Source organism: Triplophysa dalaica, chromosome 20 (assembly GCF_015846415.1).
Source record: "Triplophysa dalaica isolate WHDGS20190420 chromosome 20, ASM1584641v1, whole genome shotgun sequence".
In the NCBI taxonomy this organism is placed as follows: domain Eukaryota; kingdom Metazoa; phylum Chordata; class Actinopteri; order Cypriniformes; family Nemacheilidae; genus Triplophysa; species Triplophysa dalaica.
In genome coordinates, this window is record NC_079561.1 from 13880800 (window position 1) to 13895681 (window position 14882).

Below are 14882 nucleotides of genomic sequence, written 5' to 3' on the forward strand. Positions count from 1 at the left end.
TGTTTGCAATGCCTCTGGGCAGTTAACAGCAAGTCCACAGTCCTATCTACTTGAGTGAAGGAAGGCAGACATTTTTTAAATCGCTGGCAAAAATCACAATTAAACAATTGATTTGCTATCAATAATTAACCTGACTTGAACTGTACCATAACTTGGGTTTGCTAAACTTAAATTACGCAAAAAAAATCACCTTTCATGCGCACAGGCTGGCAAGCACCTCACGAGAGCCCCGCTCAAGAGAATCGTCAGTCAATATTGATCGACGGTTGGCTTGTTTCACTGGAAGGCGGGACTTCCTTCGCTTGAGCGGCCATATTGGGCATTGCATTCCTCCCCATTCATTGTAATGGCAGTGGCCTATCTTGTTAATATTAATATCTTTGCCATTATACAGGAGCATCATCATCCTGTTTTGACACATGCCTTAATCCAGGCAAATAAGCCTGTCATCAATCACGTTGACCTTCGACCTCAGAAATGTCAGGCCTTTTTCCATTTACATATTTGCTTTAAACCAGAAAAGGCAATGAGTTTTGCTTCTTCACCCCGTCTCAGAGCAAGATAAATCAGACACAGAAGACACAATGTACAGCGAGCTAAGCATTTCTCAAAAACAGCAATCTACACTCGAAGAAGAGCAGAGAGTGCTTTGAGTCATCTCAAATGAGAGTTTGGTGGAAGTGTAAAAGTGATTCCTTCGGGAAAATGACAGGATGAGGGTGAAACTCATGTGTATTCATATACGCACAAGCATATGGGTGGTGTCAGAGTGATCGCTAGAAGAGAAAAGTTCAGCTGCCGGCCATTTTACACAACACACCTGCTGCCCCTCACAGGCGTACAAACACACACACACTCCCGTAAACACACACTCACACAAACCCATAGAGCTTCTCCTGTGATGTTTGTGTTGTTTTTGTAAAGGAGTTGCATCTCCAGCTGGCCAGTACAAAACTCCAGGGTTAAAACGTTCTGCGAATGCGTTTAAGAAAACATCTTCTGCCTTCTGTTGTGTTTAATCATATTTTATTCTGTTCCCTCACAAAGGTAACTACAGTTTTAGGATAGTCACTACTAGGGCATTTCTGTAAAAAGGATTTGTGTTTATTTATATTTTATTAGTAGTCATATATACTATATATTAGTGTATCATATTATTTTGCGTAATAATATTCCTGTGCTCTCCTTTTATATTCTGAACATAAACTGTTTCTTGTTACAAAAAGTTACATTATAATTATAGAATATATAATCTGCATATCATTTCTGCATATTCTCACCATACTATTAACTTTTACTTAGAAAATGTAAAATAACAGACCTTCTCGTTTATTAAAAATGTTACCTACTTTTCTGTGCCCATGACGGTGCCCCAAAACATTTTAATATTCATATTATATTAATTTGAGTAGTTATCATAAAAAATCCTGACCGAATAATCTTTATTATATAGTTGCGTTGTAATAATTGTGTAATAAAAGGTCTTTGTATTGCAGTTATTGTCACTTCAGTGAAACCATAACTGACTTACACTTGTGCTGCTTGTCCATGCGGTTGCCAGGGTGTTGCTATGTGTTTCGAGTGTTTTTTGTGTTATGCATTGGATTGTTGTTTGTTTACTCAAGTCAAAAGAGCCACTGTGATATTTTGTATAATTTTCATATAAACGTTTATTCATTTTTATATTTTTTCTTAAATATATGCATGTGTCTGTTTATTAATACAAAATTACTATGCACAGTACACAGACATTGATTATGTGAAGACAAACTTTTATTTTGGATGAGATTAATCCCGATTACTCGCTTGACAGCGCCAATAGTTTGGTCTTTCTACATATGACTCGGGGTCTTTCCTTTATATACAGTACAGGACATAGGAATTTGACATTTTGCTATCACATCATCTGCATGATTTGTATCTTTAATGTTTGTAGCACAAAGCGACGGGTTAAGTGCTGAAGTTTAACACTTGTCCTTCACCGAGTCTCCATTCTCTGATTCTTTGTTTTTGTCATCTGACATTCATCCTCCTCCATTTCTGGATCATTTCCAACTGCATTTTAAGGATGCTTCTGTGAGCAACAACTATCTCCATCTCCCTCATTCTCTTTCTCTAATCCTGTCTCTCTGGGCTTGATGGGCACTTGGTGAAGGAGACAAAAGCACAGAATCCAACTCGTACTTTTTTCAGTGGAAGTGTCGGTAACTGAGCGAATCGCCTAGAGATACTATGAGAGTTTCTGGAAACATCCTGCTTCATCTGATGGGCTTCAGGAGTATTTTTTACACTGTATATGTGAGTAACAGCAGAGAACCTGACTCAGTTAACTAGTTCAGAACTAGTTCAGTTTGTTAACTTTCTTGCCCCTGGCAGGTCTCATCATTATAGAATTTAGTTCCAAACAATGGTAGGTTTGCAGCAACATGTGTACCATCCTGAATAACTTAGAAAGTTATTCTACCTCAGAACTGCGACATAGAAACTGTTTTAACTTATGTTTTGTCCCTCCCAAACTGTAACATGCACCGCAAGAAAACACATGACAAGAGATGTAAGAATGTAAACTGATCATTGAATGCAATGATCCGTGTCACTTACTTGATGTAGTACGGCACTTTATTCTGGGACACAGCTCTCTGCCAGGGCATCTGTACAGAAGCTGTTGACACACAGATAATGAAAGATTGATTTGAGTAGCATGCATTCAATGTGATCCTAATGCTCTTGTTAAAGGAAACATTAATTAAGCATATCTCTCTTATAACACTGATATCTAACCCTCTTTATTTCCCCCCGACACTGAGGCATTATGCTGATATATCTGCTCTCTCAGCAGACTAACTATAATAGATTTGTTGTACACTTCAAATACATAAATACAATACAATACATACAATACAAATGTACAATACAAAAGAAGATATTTTAAAGAATGTTGTTAACTGTCTTAAATTCACTTGCATTGGCCACATTAGAAGTGAATGAGGTCCAGTGCTGTTCTGTTACCAACATTTGGACAAGTCAAGTCAAACAAATCATCTTTCTTGTAGCTCTGTGGTAAGGTTATTGCGTTAACAATGTAATGTTGTGGGTTTGATCCCAGGGGATTGCACATTCCCAAGTATAAATGTATATGATAATGCAATGCAAGTCGCTTTGGATAAAAGCGTCTGCCAAATGCATAAAGGTAGATGTTTGAAATGACAAGTGGGTGAGAAAATGATGACCGAATTTTAATTTTGAAGTTGAACGACTTCTTTAAGATTAAGCATTTGATTTGTTAATGTGAGTTAAGAGTGATGTAAACACATGTCACATACAATCTGACGTAGCAAACTTGTGGCTAATCTGTTTCCGGGTATTTTTTTGTTTACTGTTGGTTACTAGGCTACCAATAGAGAATATGAAGCTGATGTCACGGCCTACGTTGCTTGTTGCAGTCGCGCCTCCATCTTGACAGGTTAATACTCCACTGCTATTATTGTTTTGATACATACCGTTACTTGTTTTCTTTGGTATATGGAGAAATCGAAAATGAAAGAACCATGGCAGTTTTTTACACAGCAAGACCGACCTATTATAGTTATATTTCCAAATCAAATAAGAATAAACACTGCATTGAATGCACTATCAGCCATCCTCCCAGATGGCGCAACATTCAACGTGGAGTGATGTCGATTAACAAGCTCTATACCAGCTCAAACAACTTGAAGGAATACATATGAAATGAGGTTTATTTTTACTTCATTTAATTCAACTTACATTTGTTAATATGAATTGACAATAAATAATACTTCTACAGCATGCAGACTCACTGGATAAGAAATGTTGAGAAGAAGGACCAAAATCCCGGTGTGCTTCCCGTAAGAGCTTCAACCGCTCCTCAACAGCCGCCTGAGGAGAGACGGAGTGAAAGCATCACAAATTCAGCACATGGTCAGACACACAGACTTCCTCTATCTGTCATTGTGATGTAAAGAGATACTGTCCACTTAAATCTCACACAGGTGAGCTGACAAAGAGAGAAGAGAAGCACAGGAAAGAGTTTCGAGTAGGTAGAGACCTGCAGTAGTTTCCAGCGCATGTTGAGGTTGTCCAGCTGACGGTTAGAGGTAGAGGATAGCTGAACATCCAGTGGTGCCAGTTGACCTGCCAGATCGTTCACAGCTCGCACATCTTGTTTCAGAGGAGCGATCTCCTCACGGAACGCCTGCAACACAAACCGGAGAAGAAAAACGATTTTAGTATCTCTAGATATGGACTTGACATTGACAATGAGATACAAATTCAACCATGAGACTGAAGAAACTGCGTTGAAAAGAACCCCCAGACGAGAACAGTTTGATCAGTTGGCAGCACTCTCACCGTTGTCTTATCTATGTGATCCTGTAGAGAATCTATGAGAAGGTCTCCCACTGGTTGCCAGCTCGTTCTGAGCTCTTCGGCCTGTGTTAGACGGAGGTCAAGCTGATCCATGGAGCTCTGGATGTCCTGAAGTTTATCTAAAGCTCTCTCCACCTGCTCCTCCCATGTGCCTATGTGTCCCATCAGCCTCTCCCAGCGCTCACCCACCTCTGCAGTCTGCTTACGGATCGCTTTAGCCACCTGCTGGGCCTTCTCCTCTGGGGTCAGGTCGACTGGAATATCAAAGAAACAAACTCATTTCAGAGTCCCTTTTTTAGGTGTGACATGACATTATTGGTCAAAAATAACTTGAAAACGGTCTACTTAGGTTAATCCGATGGACAAGGGTAATTTTTAAATGATTTACAATTTGAGCTATGAGGTATGATTTTGTGAAAAAAGTCAGTTTAACATCATTTGGCCATTTACACACTGCATCTAAAATCGGTTGTCACTTCCCCCTTTAGTGCTTAATCACGTTCTGTACACACAAACACACATCACTAAATTTCAGGAGTGACAACCGCATTTTACCACCGAATTTACACCCGAAAAATGCAGGTAGAGACAACCAGTATTGCAGGATTGCGGGTCCAGTATTGCCAATAGAGATGAGTCACGAATTTCGAATATTCGATTAGTTTATTTAATTATAGAATTTCAAATAGTGTGTGCGATCTTTAAAAAAACGCTGTGTTTTCACGCGTAACGTGTTCATGTAACCAAAGGTCGGCGCTGCCGATAACGACGCACCTTAAACCTAAAGGCTGTCAATCTAGAGACAATAGAGGAAAACATTTTCTCACAAAATTTGTTAACGAAGTTACGCACACAGAAGACCCGCACGGCATAACGGAAGCGGTAAATTGAGACTGTGTCAAAAATTTGTTCTGTGTGGGGGTCCTTTAATAAAATGAATGAGAATAAAGTACAGTGCAAACTCTGCAATGCAAAGCTGGCTTATCATCAATCAACAACTACGATGCACAATCATCTGAGGGCGAAGCACCCAGCAGATCCATCCACAGGTCAGCAATCAGTTGCTAGTTTTATGGTCAGATCACACAATTTACAAAGATGATCGCTAAGGATACGCTTCCGATCAGCTTTGTCTAAGGAGAGGGATTTAAAAATCTTATGGAGTTTGTACAGCCCGAGTTTACTGTTACGTCTAGAAAAACGATCACTGCCAGACTGAAGAAACTTTTTCATGACTATAGAAATTCAAGCATTTTGAGCGGTTTATTAATGAAATTGTTCAGGACTGTTAATAAATACTGTCATTCGGTTAATATGTTTTAACGTGTTTAAAGTCTGGTCTAGAATCTTTATGGCCTAAATATATTTTCATTGATCAATCACAAAGTTTTTTAGTTGGTTTAAATGTGCATGCTCATATTTTACAAGGAAATGTCCTAGCATTATGAGCGGTTGATGCTGATCGACGTACTGTTAATAAGTGCCGTTATTCGGTTGTTAATATATTAATGTTTCAGGACATATCTTAATGTATGGCTCGATGTAAGATTGCCTATTCCATAATACATAAAGCAGTGTGTCGTCATACGGATTTAAAGTGTAAATGGTCTCATTCAACTTTATTTATATAGTGCTTTTTACAATTTTCATTGTTACAAAGCAGCTGTACATGAGACACATTGAATACAAGAAAAACAACTAAAAGCATATACCTGTAAAAACAAGAAAAAGGTGAAAACAACAAAAGACAGACATACAAATGCTCCACACACACAATATGCATACATACTTACACACATTGACATAGACGCACACATGCAAACACACTCGCAACACACACGCACAGTAAAAGCACACATAGGAGAGAGAACCACAGGTACAAAATTCTCTCTCCGTTTGTGTGTGTGTAATACTGTAAATGCGTGCATTTGGGGGAGGGGTGCGAATTTCGACTAATTTTCGAATGGTTCTCATCGATCTTCGAATATAATTTTTGCTTTAAATGCCCATCCCTAACTGCCAATATCGATACCAAAGCTTTTTACTTTTAGAAGCATTAACATGAACTTTCATTTACGTTCCTGTAGATGAAATTTCATGATTTATCAGATGAATGCATCATTCATTTGCCTGTAGGCTAATTAATTATATAGATGTTAAAACACGGGACATATTTTAAACCAAATAAATTTATTTAGTTATTTTAATCCTGTAATAGAATTTGCAAGCATGAACTTTGCAACACATAATTACTGGAAAATAGTAAACAATAACAGAACTGAAAAACGATATATAACAAAACAATTTCTCCCTATCCCAGTTCTACTTCTCTAGCTTTAAAAAAAAAGTACACAAAATTATTACTGAAAAAAAAATCGATTGACAGCACTATTGATTATTTATTTGTTTACCATAAACCATCATTATTAGTAATCCTCTATGTTTTTCACTGGGTTTTGAATACAAAGTATTAAAATGTGCTTGTTAACTTTGACAACTCAAAATTTTATAATTTAAAGTTAAAAGATTTTTTTCCATTTCCTAATAAACTGCAAATGTGGACATCAGAAGTTTCAGAAGGACACCGACAATATGTATTTTTAATGCTTTTTTATAAAAGATACTGGCTACTTTAAATGAGTGGGAAGACTTTTATTCTAAAACCACCATAATGAGCTTTGTGATAAGTGCTTATCAGCTTCTCCCATGAATATTACATTATGTTTTAAACCACATTGTTCTTAAAACCCTGGACAAAACAATTTCCCACTGATACTTTTGAACTGGACTGACTACTAAATCGAACCCCCCCCCCCACTTCCCTCAACTCTGACACGCCAAGTTTATCAAAAGGCATTCTGGGATTACCTTATCTACAAAGGCTACATGCAATGCTGCATTAGATTGTGACCTAATACAAGGTATTTTCAAACGGTGCGGAAATATACAGCACACTATCTCAAAAACCTTTCAATGGAAAATGCACTTACGGTGAAGAGGTGAGCACGTTTCTAGACTATAGAAAGAGCAACAGACACTCTCCAATACTAAAATCCATATTGTGCATCTCACATTTATCAACATGAAGGTATCAAATAAGGAATTAATGAGCTAATAAGGGAATTAAATTAATGAGCTGAGAGGGAGAGAGAGAGCGAGTGAGAGAAGCAGATGTTGAGGAGTCCGAGAAGGCTACAGCATCACCATCTGCTCTTTCATCACTCTTTCAGACGTTTTGAGGACGCGTGCGGACACTTTAGGTCTTATTGCCATCACAAAACGGGACTTAATTCTATAAATGCTCATTTTCCACCCTTGCGTTTCTCTTTCAGCCAAGCGAGAATCAATTTACAATTCAAATCCATTCAAGCGTTTGTGCAAAGGTATAAAATTAAATTACGACGAGCTGAAACGAAACTGCCGGCCTTATTTTGAAGCGGCTTGTGTATGTTCATTGATTATGAACAGTGGAACAGATTGCTCAACGTTTGTATAGCCTACATACGGTTCAATTTCCAAATGTTTTATTAGTGTGAACTTTCAGGTAAGGTTGTTGTGTGTGATTTTCTCTCTGATCTGCAGGCAAACCACATGAGTATTTTTTCAACTAGATGGACTCTGGACTTTGATCCCATAGAAGAGGTAAAAAGGAAATTCAGAAAACTCTTTAAGGTTCGGAAACATGTGAGATTGCTATAAGTGCTCAAAGCGTTACATCTGTTATTACTGACCTTCTAAACTGATGTCAATACCTGTCAATGTGCATTTGATGTGTGGGGCTAACATTAAAGCTGCAATCCATAACTTCTTCCTGGTGGAACTTTCTTCCTAACTCTGTCCGGTCAACCACATCTCTCACAACATTATAAAAACTACTTAAAACCCAACTCTTCTGTGAAAACCTGACAGACAAATAAAAACTAAAATAAAAAAAAAACTAACCCTTTCTCTCAACAGGTAGTGGTCTAGCTTTAGTTGTAACCAGAAACTTTGTATTGGCAACTAATGTATTATGGCTCCTGTATGACATATCCCTTGTTGCTCCCTAACTCTTTGTAAGTCGCTTTCGATAAAAGCGTCTGCTGAATGACTAAATGTAAATGTAAATGTAAAAACTTTTTTCCTGTAGCTCAGTGATAATCAAAATCAAGCACTAGCAAAATCAAGGTCATGGGTTAGATCCGAGAGATTGCTGATACTCAGAAACAAATAAGTAGTATAATGCATTTTAAGTCACTTTGGATAAAAGCGTCTGCCAAATGCAAATGTGATGTAAATACCTGTTATTGAGCAAGTAACACTGATTCACAACAATAAGCTTAGAATGATGATTTTTATTTGAGATGCTGTGTGCGGGATGTGTTATGAATTGATGCTTAACGCCTTGTTCCAATCTCTAAACCCAACAAATTAGAATCTGCAACAGATATGCTCGCCTTAGCAAAACGCCTCTAGATGAGTTTAGTGTTTTCTGAAAGACAGAAATCACAGAGCTTTAGGAAGTCGAAAAGTGAAAACCGCCTGCAGTCTCTGATCTGCCAATTAACCCAGTTCACATGGGCATTCAGTCCGACCCACACACAAAATCTACGGCTCGCTCTTTTTTTTTTTAAGCGATGACTGACGTTTGTCCTAAATTAGCTTTTCAAGCAGGTCCCTGTGGATGTGTCTAGAGAACTGTGGAACTTTCCAGAAATCAGATACCACAGTTCAGTTGACAGCGAGTGTCCGATTTATCAGAGTCACTTACATGAAAGAGCGTCCCTATGAGAGTATCGGTCGGGGAGCTGGTCTGCTAAAGGTTCCTCTCACCTCACAGAAGGGGTACAACGACTTTCGATTTTATTGAAGTCAACTATTATGTGATATAAGTCGCGTCGATGTCGACTAGTCGATGACGTCATTAATAAATAAAATAAGGTGAGGGAATGAATGTTTTGCAACGGGGATTTCATTGGTGTGGGCAGTAAGACACTCGTGAGTGGGTGTGGGCTGTGGGAGAATGGCGGAATCCCCGCAAAATAGCCTCTAAAAATATAGTATCCAAATTCAAATAAACTGTTGTTCATCTTTTGCACAAGACCAACAACAATTAACTAAAATAAAACTATTTTGAAGAACGAGGCAGTGGTTCTATGCAGTAAAAGAGCAGCAGGTGGATCTCTACAGCGGCCTAACGTTACTTCAGATCTGAAGCGTGTGTACAGGCCAAACTTCCCTTGCATTTACAACAAGTCAACTGAAAGTGCAGCAGATGCTTTATCATAGCAGACTTACAAATGAAGCACCTAAGTGACACAGCAGCCAATATGAGAAACATTTTATTTATACTGTATACTTTCTTGTTTTGTTAAATGGGGAACAATTACAAAAATAACCCATATTATTAAAAGATCTGCATGTAGAAGCACAGTGCACTGAAATCTATGTAACGTTAGGCTTTACCTATAAGCTTTTGTGGCTGTGTGTGACAGAATCCCGCTGAAGGGGATGGTAATGACTTTCCGCGCGATGCTCTCTTGGAACAGCCTCTTCTTAAAGGTACAGGGTCAAAATCACATGACCTGCGACTAGTCGACATTAAGCTTTAAACGTTGCGTCAGAGGATTAATGTTGACTAGTTTGTTCAACCCCTACCTCACAGAGGGCATCACTTGAAGCTTAAGGTTTTCATAAATGTTTTGGGTATTATACCGTGACTAGAGACAATAAAATCAAATCTATGTTATATTTTAGTGTCTTTAAAGAGTGGAATTTCCAACTTTGCTGGACTCCAATTGGCTGGCTTTTACATTTACGTATTTGGCAGACGCAAAAGCGACTTACATTGCATTATCCTATACATCTGTTTCCAAGTATTTGCAATCCCCTGGTATCTGCCCACGACCTTGGCGTTGTTAACGCCATGCTCTCACCACTGAGCTACAGGAAAGCTAATTTTATAAAACATTCAAAAACATCTCAAATATGTCATGTTTATATTGACTTGATTCTCCGGTTTTCATTTTGCAAATACAATAAATATTAATATTTTGAAATATTGTTGGTAGTTGAAACAAAATCATCATTTTACCTGAACACATCCCTATAAATAACTGCTATAAATAGTACATTTAGAAAAACTGAAATAATTTTGAAATGGTCTTTTTTTCCGCGGCTGTAACTGTGCACACTTCAGATGCATAAACAACAAGCTTACAAAACCTCTAGAAGTTTGAAAAATAACGTACTGTAAATAAGTTGTTTACATTCATTATTATTGTTATGCCATGTGATTTATAAAGTACTGAATTATCATGAGGCGTGGCTTTGGAGACATCAGTTCTCTCAGTTATTTACATTATACACCTCAATTTTTTTTGATAAGACATTTGGAATGATAATAAGAAAATACAGTGGTCTCCCACCTTTTTTGGACTGCATGTTTTTGCGTGGTTCCTCTGGTCCTTCAATTGGCTGATCGGCCAGAAACATGCGTGCCTGGTCCAATGTGCTGAGTACTAACTGCTCACGCTCCTGAAGCTCCGCCCTCAGAGCCTGAAAACACAAGATGAACATTACATTATTACTTGCCATAATTATAGACACCCTAAAAATGGTTGGTGCATCAAACAACCACCAGCGTAAAAAGCAGTACTCCATCCAGATGCTGAAGACAGGCGAGCGGAAAAAGAAAACGACAGCTCAAAAAAGGTGAGAATGAAGGAAGGGAAAGAATGAGAGCGTGCACCTATAAAAACGGACACAGAAGAGCAATTGCAGCAACGATTTCGCAGGTCAAACGGGGCATTTCTGCAGGGTCGCATGGAAATTATCTCATGTAAGTCGCTCTCCGACTCAGACAACACTCTTCAGGCGATGTGGGACTTCAGAACGGCCAGACACACATGGAAATAAATGAACAGCGGACAGGAAAACTAGATTACCATAACTATGCTAGCTGGGACCCTAAGGCTCGCCCAGAGAGCAGGGTCACCGCACTCTTCCACACCTCTGTTACGGTCAATAAACAGAGCCGCAGGAGACGCTAAGCACCTGCCCGTTCATTACAGCCTTATACAGTAAACCAGACGCCAACCAGACATTAGCTTCCTGTGATATAAGAAAAATGGTCCATTAAACAGAACTATGGAGAAGTTACGGGCTGATATAAAAAAAATCATGATGATGATTATGAGAGGAGAAGGGCAAAGAGACGCATGCACGAGGTTAAAGTGGAAGACACTTAACACTTGGTTTACTGCACAAGCAAAAGCAATGGTATGGACTCAACTTCCATGGAACGCATGCACTGTTTGAGACAAACTAGTCAAGATATTCATTTGTGACCCTGGACCACAAAACCAGTCATAAGGGTCACCTCTCTCAATTCTATCAATTTATACATTTCCATGGATGTATGGTTTGTTAGGAATGATATGACAATATTTGACTGAGATGAAACGATTTTAAGCTCGTTGTGAAGAATAGATGAACCCGAAAGCAGAAATTTCTAAGCTTTATATAGATACCAAGCTTGAGTGGGTAATTCCCAAAGAGCGGGAAACAGCGAGTAGAGGTTGTAGGCGTCTTTACTGCCATTTTGCAGAATCCACTGACAAAAATAAAGTTTTGATATATTTAAGGTAGGAGATTTACAAAATATTGTCATGGAACATGACCTTTACTTAATTATATTTGGCATATAAGAATAAACGATCATTTTGACCCATACAATGTTTTCTTGGCTATTGCTACTGATACACCCGTGCTTTGTGGTTCAGGGTCACATGTGGACAACCCAAAGATGTTTTTAAGGAGGCATTATTTTATTGTTTGTAATAAAAACATTATTATTATGTTTTTTGGGTGTTTAACAATGGATGTTATGTTTCTAATTAAAAAAAAAACATAGTTTTCACATATTTCAAGTCTATTGTTCATCGCTGTCCCTCTTCTAACAAAACGTCTGCATTTTGCAGGTATCGTTTATGCTCTAACAGAAACATTACACACTAACTAAAGGTTGAAAACTGGGATCTCTGGGAATAGGATTTTTTTGCGCATCCCTGTCAAACAACTAAGACAAGCTCAGTAAAAAGTGTAATTTGACGCAAATGAAAAAAAAAAGATTTACAAACCCTTCTGTTTCTGTGAATACTGACAAAAGATGGATCTCTCTTCCAATACTTCCTTCTTCTCTATTTTTCACAAGGAGGATAACTCTTCCCGCCCTTAATGCCACTCGTCGTCAAGGGAGAACTCTATCATCAACACCCCATTTCCTGTGCGCTTAAAAAACTTGATGGACACACAAAGAGCACACACATTCATACCCCGGATGACATGTGATGCTCCACTACACATTCTGAAAACCTCTAAAAGACTTGAAGACAAGACCTCTAACCATTCCAGTCACAGGACACCCTGAAAACTTGTCTTTGGAGCGAATGATGTGAAAACTAAGAGCAGGAGGGGTGGGAGAGACAAAGGGAAGGAGGGAAGAGAATGATATTGTTTTGTCAATCACTTGTTGTGTTGTCTTGACCTTGACTGGATAAAGCTCAGGTCCAAGATGCCATCATAACAAAAAACTCCCATCTATCACTACAACAACAACAAAAGCCACAGCATCATATTCTTCTGTCCATGTCACTGAAATTCAAAAATCATTTTCATTGTTGGCTTGCATCAAAAACAAATTTGACAAATAATTTGTGTTCACTCCAATAATATTGCAATGGAAGTCTATGGGGCACGTGCACATGAGTTACAAAAACAATTTTGTACAAAAGGTGTGTTACAGGGATAGTTCATTTAATCACTCTCATATTTTTCAAAATCTGTATGACTTGTATGTGTTTGGCTAAACATAGTAAACGATATGTTCAGTATCAGTGGTTTTGTGTCCACAATGCAATGGGAGTCAATGGGGGTCAAAGTGGTTTGGTTACCAATGTTCTTTAAAATATTAATTTTAATAAACTTAACCTGTGTAATTTGTATGTTTTGGCTCTTAAATATACTCAACCACCAAACCGTGTCCAAACTGTGTGAATTAAAACTGATACCTGAGCAGTAAACAGATCCCAAAAAAACTAGTGTCGTAATTAAAACTAACAAAGGAAATGAAGAGGTTCTGAATACCAGTGCTGTCAGCATTTTACACACATAAAAACTTGTCAGGGTGGGTCGTTCCCTTCTTTATTGCCGGCATAAAAAGAGAACTTGAGGGCGAATCGTCGGTGAATTCTTATTAGTTATACTGAGGGTCATTCTTTCAGTCGGTGGTCAGAGAAAAGTCTGAGCCCTCTGGCGACTTTAATCTGTCTCTTATTTAACAGTCCGAGGATTTGAGCCCCAAACGATATGAATAAATCAAACAGACCTCACTACCATTTAATGGATCAGAAACTTACAGCGGTCAGCGCCAATAGTTTTTAACCACTTGGAGGCCATTCAAGGAAGAAGAAGATCTGAGTTCTACTTGATTCAAAAAAGTGTGAAAAATAACAGACTCCACACACAGATTCGTGAGGCATTAGCAGAATAGGACGGACTCTATGATTATTGATTTCACATTTTAGGAGTGAAATTGTGGTCATCATGTGACACTTGCAGATGATGTTAACTTCACTTGAGCCTTGAGATCCCATTAATCAAATGAAATTGAATTAAAAAGGAGTCAAAAGTCATACGGCAACATGCACTGATAGGTGTTTTTCAGAAACAAAAAAGTCAGAATCATAAAATCTTACAGATTCAGAAAGAGGACGAGTAAATGAGTGAGTTGTCACATTTGAATAAACTGTTATGGAAAATCTATTGACAGTAAAAATAAGAATAATAAGAAATTGTCGAGTCAAAAGCATTCAAACACTATGTCAGAACACACTTTAACTATCCACCATTCATTATGAAAACAGATAAGAGCAGCACACACACGTTCTCTCCCACTCTCTCTAAACAGTGATTGATAGTTTTAATTATGGCAGTACTAAAGGCAACTTTCCTATTGGATAATGAGATGTATGATTGATAAACACTATTACAGAGACATCGGGATGAGATAATTCCATAAAAGAGCTATACCTACACCTTTACTTCATATAATGAAACATTTATGAGTAGATGAGTATGCTAAAAGAAAACGCCACGGACAAAGAGACACGGTGATGCACGGTAAGAAACGTAGCGTAAAATGTGTTATTCACAAGCTTAGAGGACAGATTTAAGGGTCTCTCTCACACAGAAACAAACAAGTTGCTTGTAAATATTAATTTCTGGGTCATTCTACATAATGATCGTAATGCTATTTGTTTTCCTTTTACACTTTTATGATAACAATAAACAAATACAAGCCAGCAATTTGTCTTTACTAGCATTTTGTTGTTCCTCTTTAAATGGAAACACTTGAAGCCATGAAGTTTTGGAGTTTCCCAAAGTTTATGTGTCAAGCCTGTTCCCATCATATGCTTCCATCATCTTATGCTTTGTCATGGGGGAATAAATGCTAA

General features: G+C 38.0%; 1 protein-coding gene across 3 annotated transcripts in view; it reads right to left on the reverse strand.

Annotated features, from left to right (window-relative positions):
• Nucleotides 1-14882, reverse strand: part of utrn (utrophin) — a 159163-nt gene that overhangs the window by 44385 nt on the left and 99896 nt on the right. For all 3 annotated transcript variants that reach the window (XM_056734046.1, XM_056734047.1, XM_056734045.1), the window contains exons 56-60: nt 10794-10923; nt 4369-4640; nt 4067-4213; nt 3819-3897; nt 2602-2662 (exon numbers count right to left, since the gene is read on the reverse strand). In XM_056734046.1, the coding sequence (XP_056590024.1) occupies nt 2602-2662; nt 3819-3897; nt 4067-4213; nt 4369-4640; nt 10794-10923 (689 nt within the window). The remainder of the gene's footprint in view (nt 1-2601; nt 2663-3818; nt 3898-4066; nt 4214-4368; nt 4641-10793; nt 10924-14882) is intronic.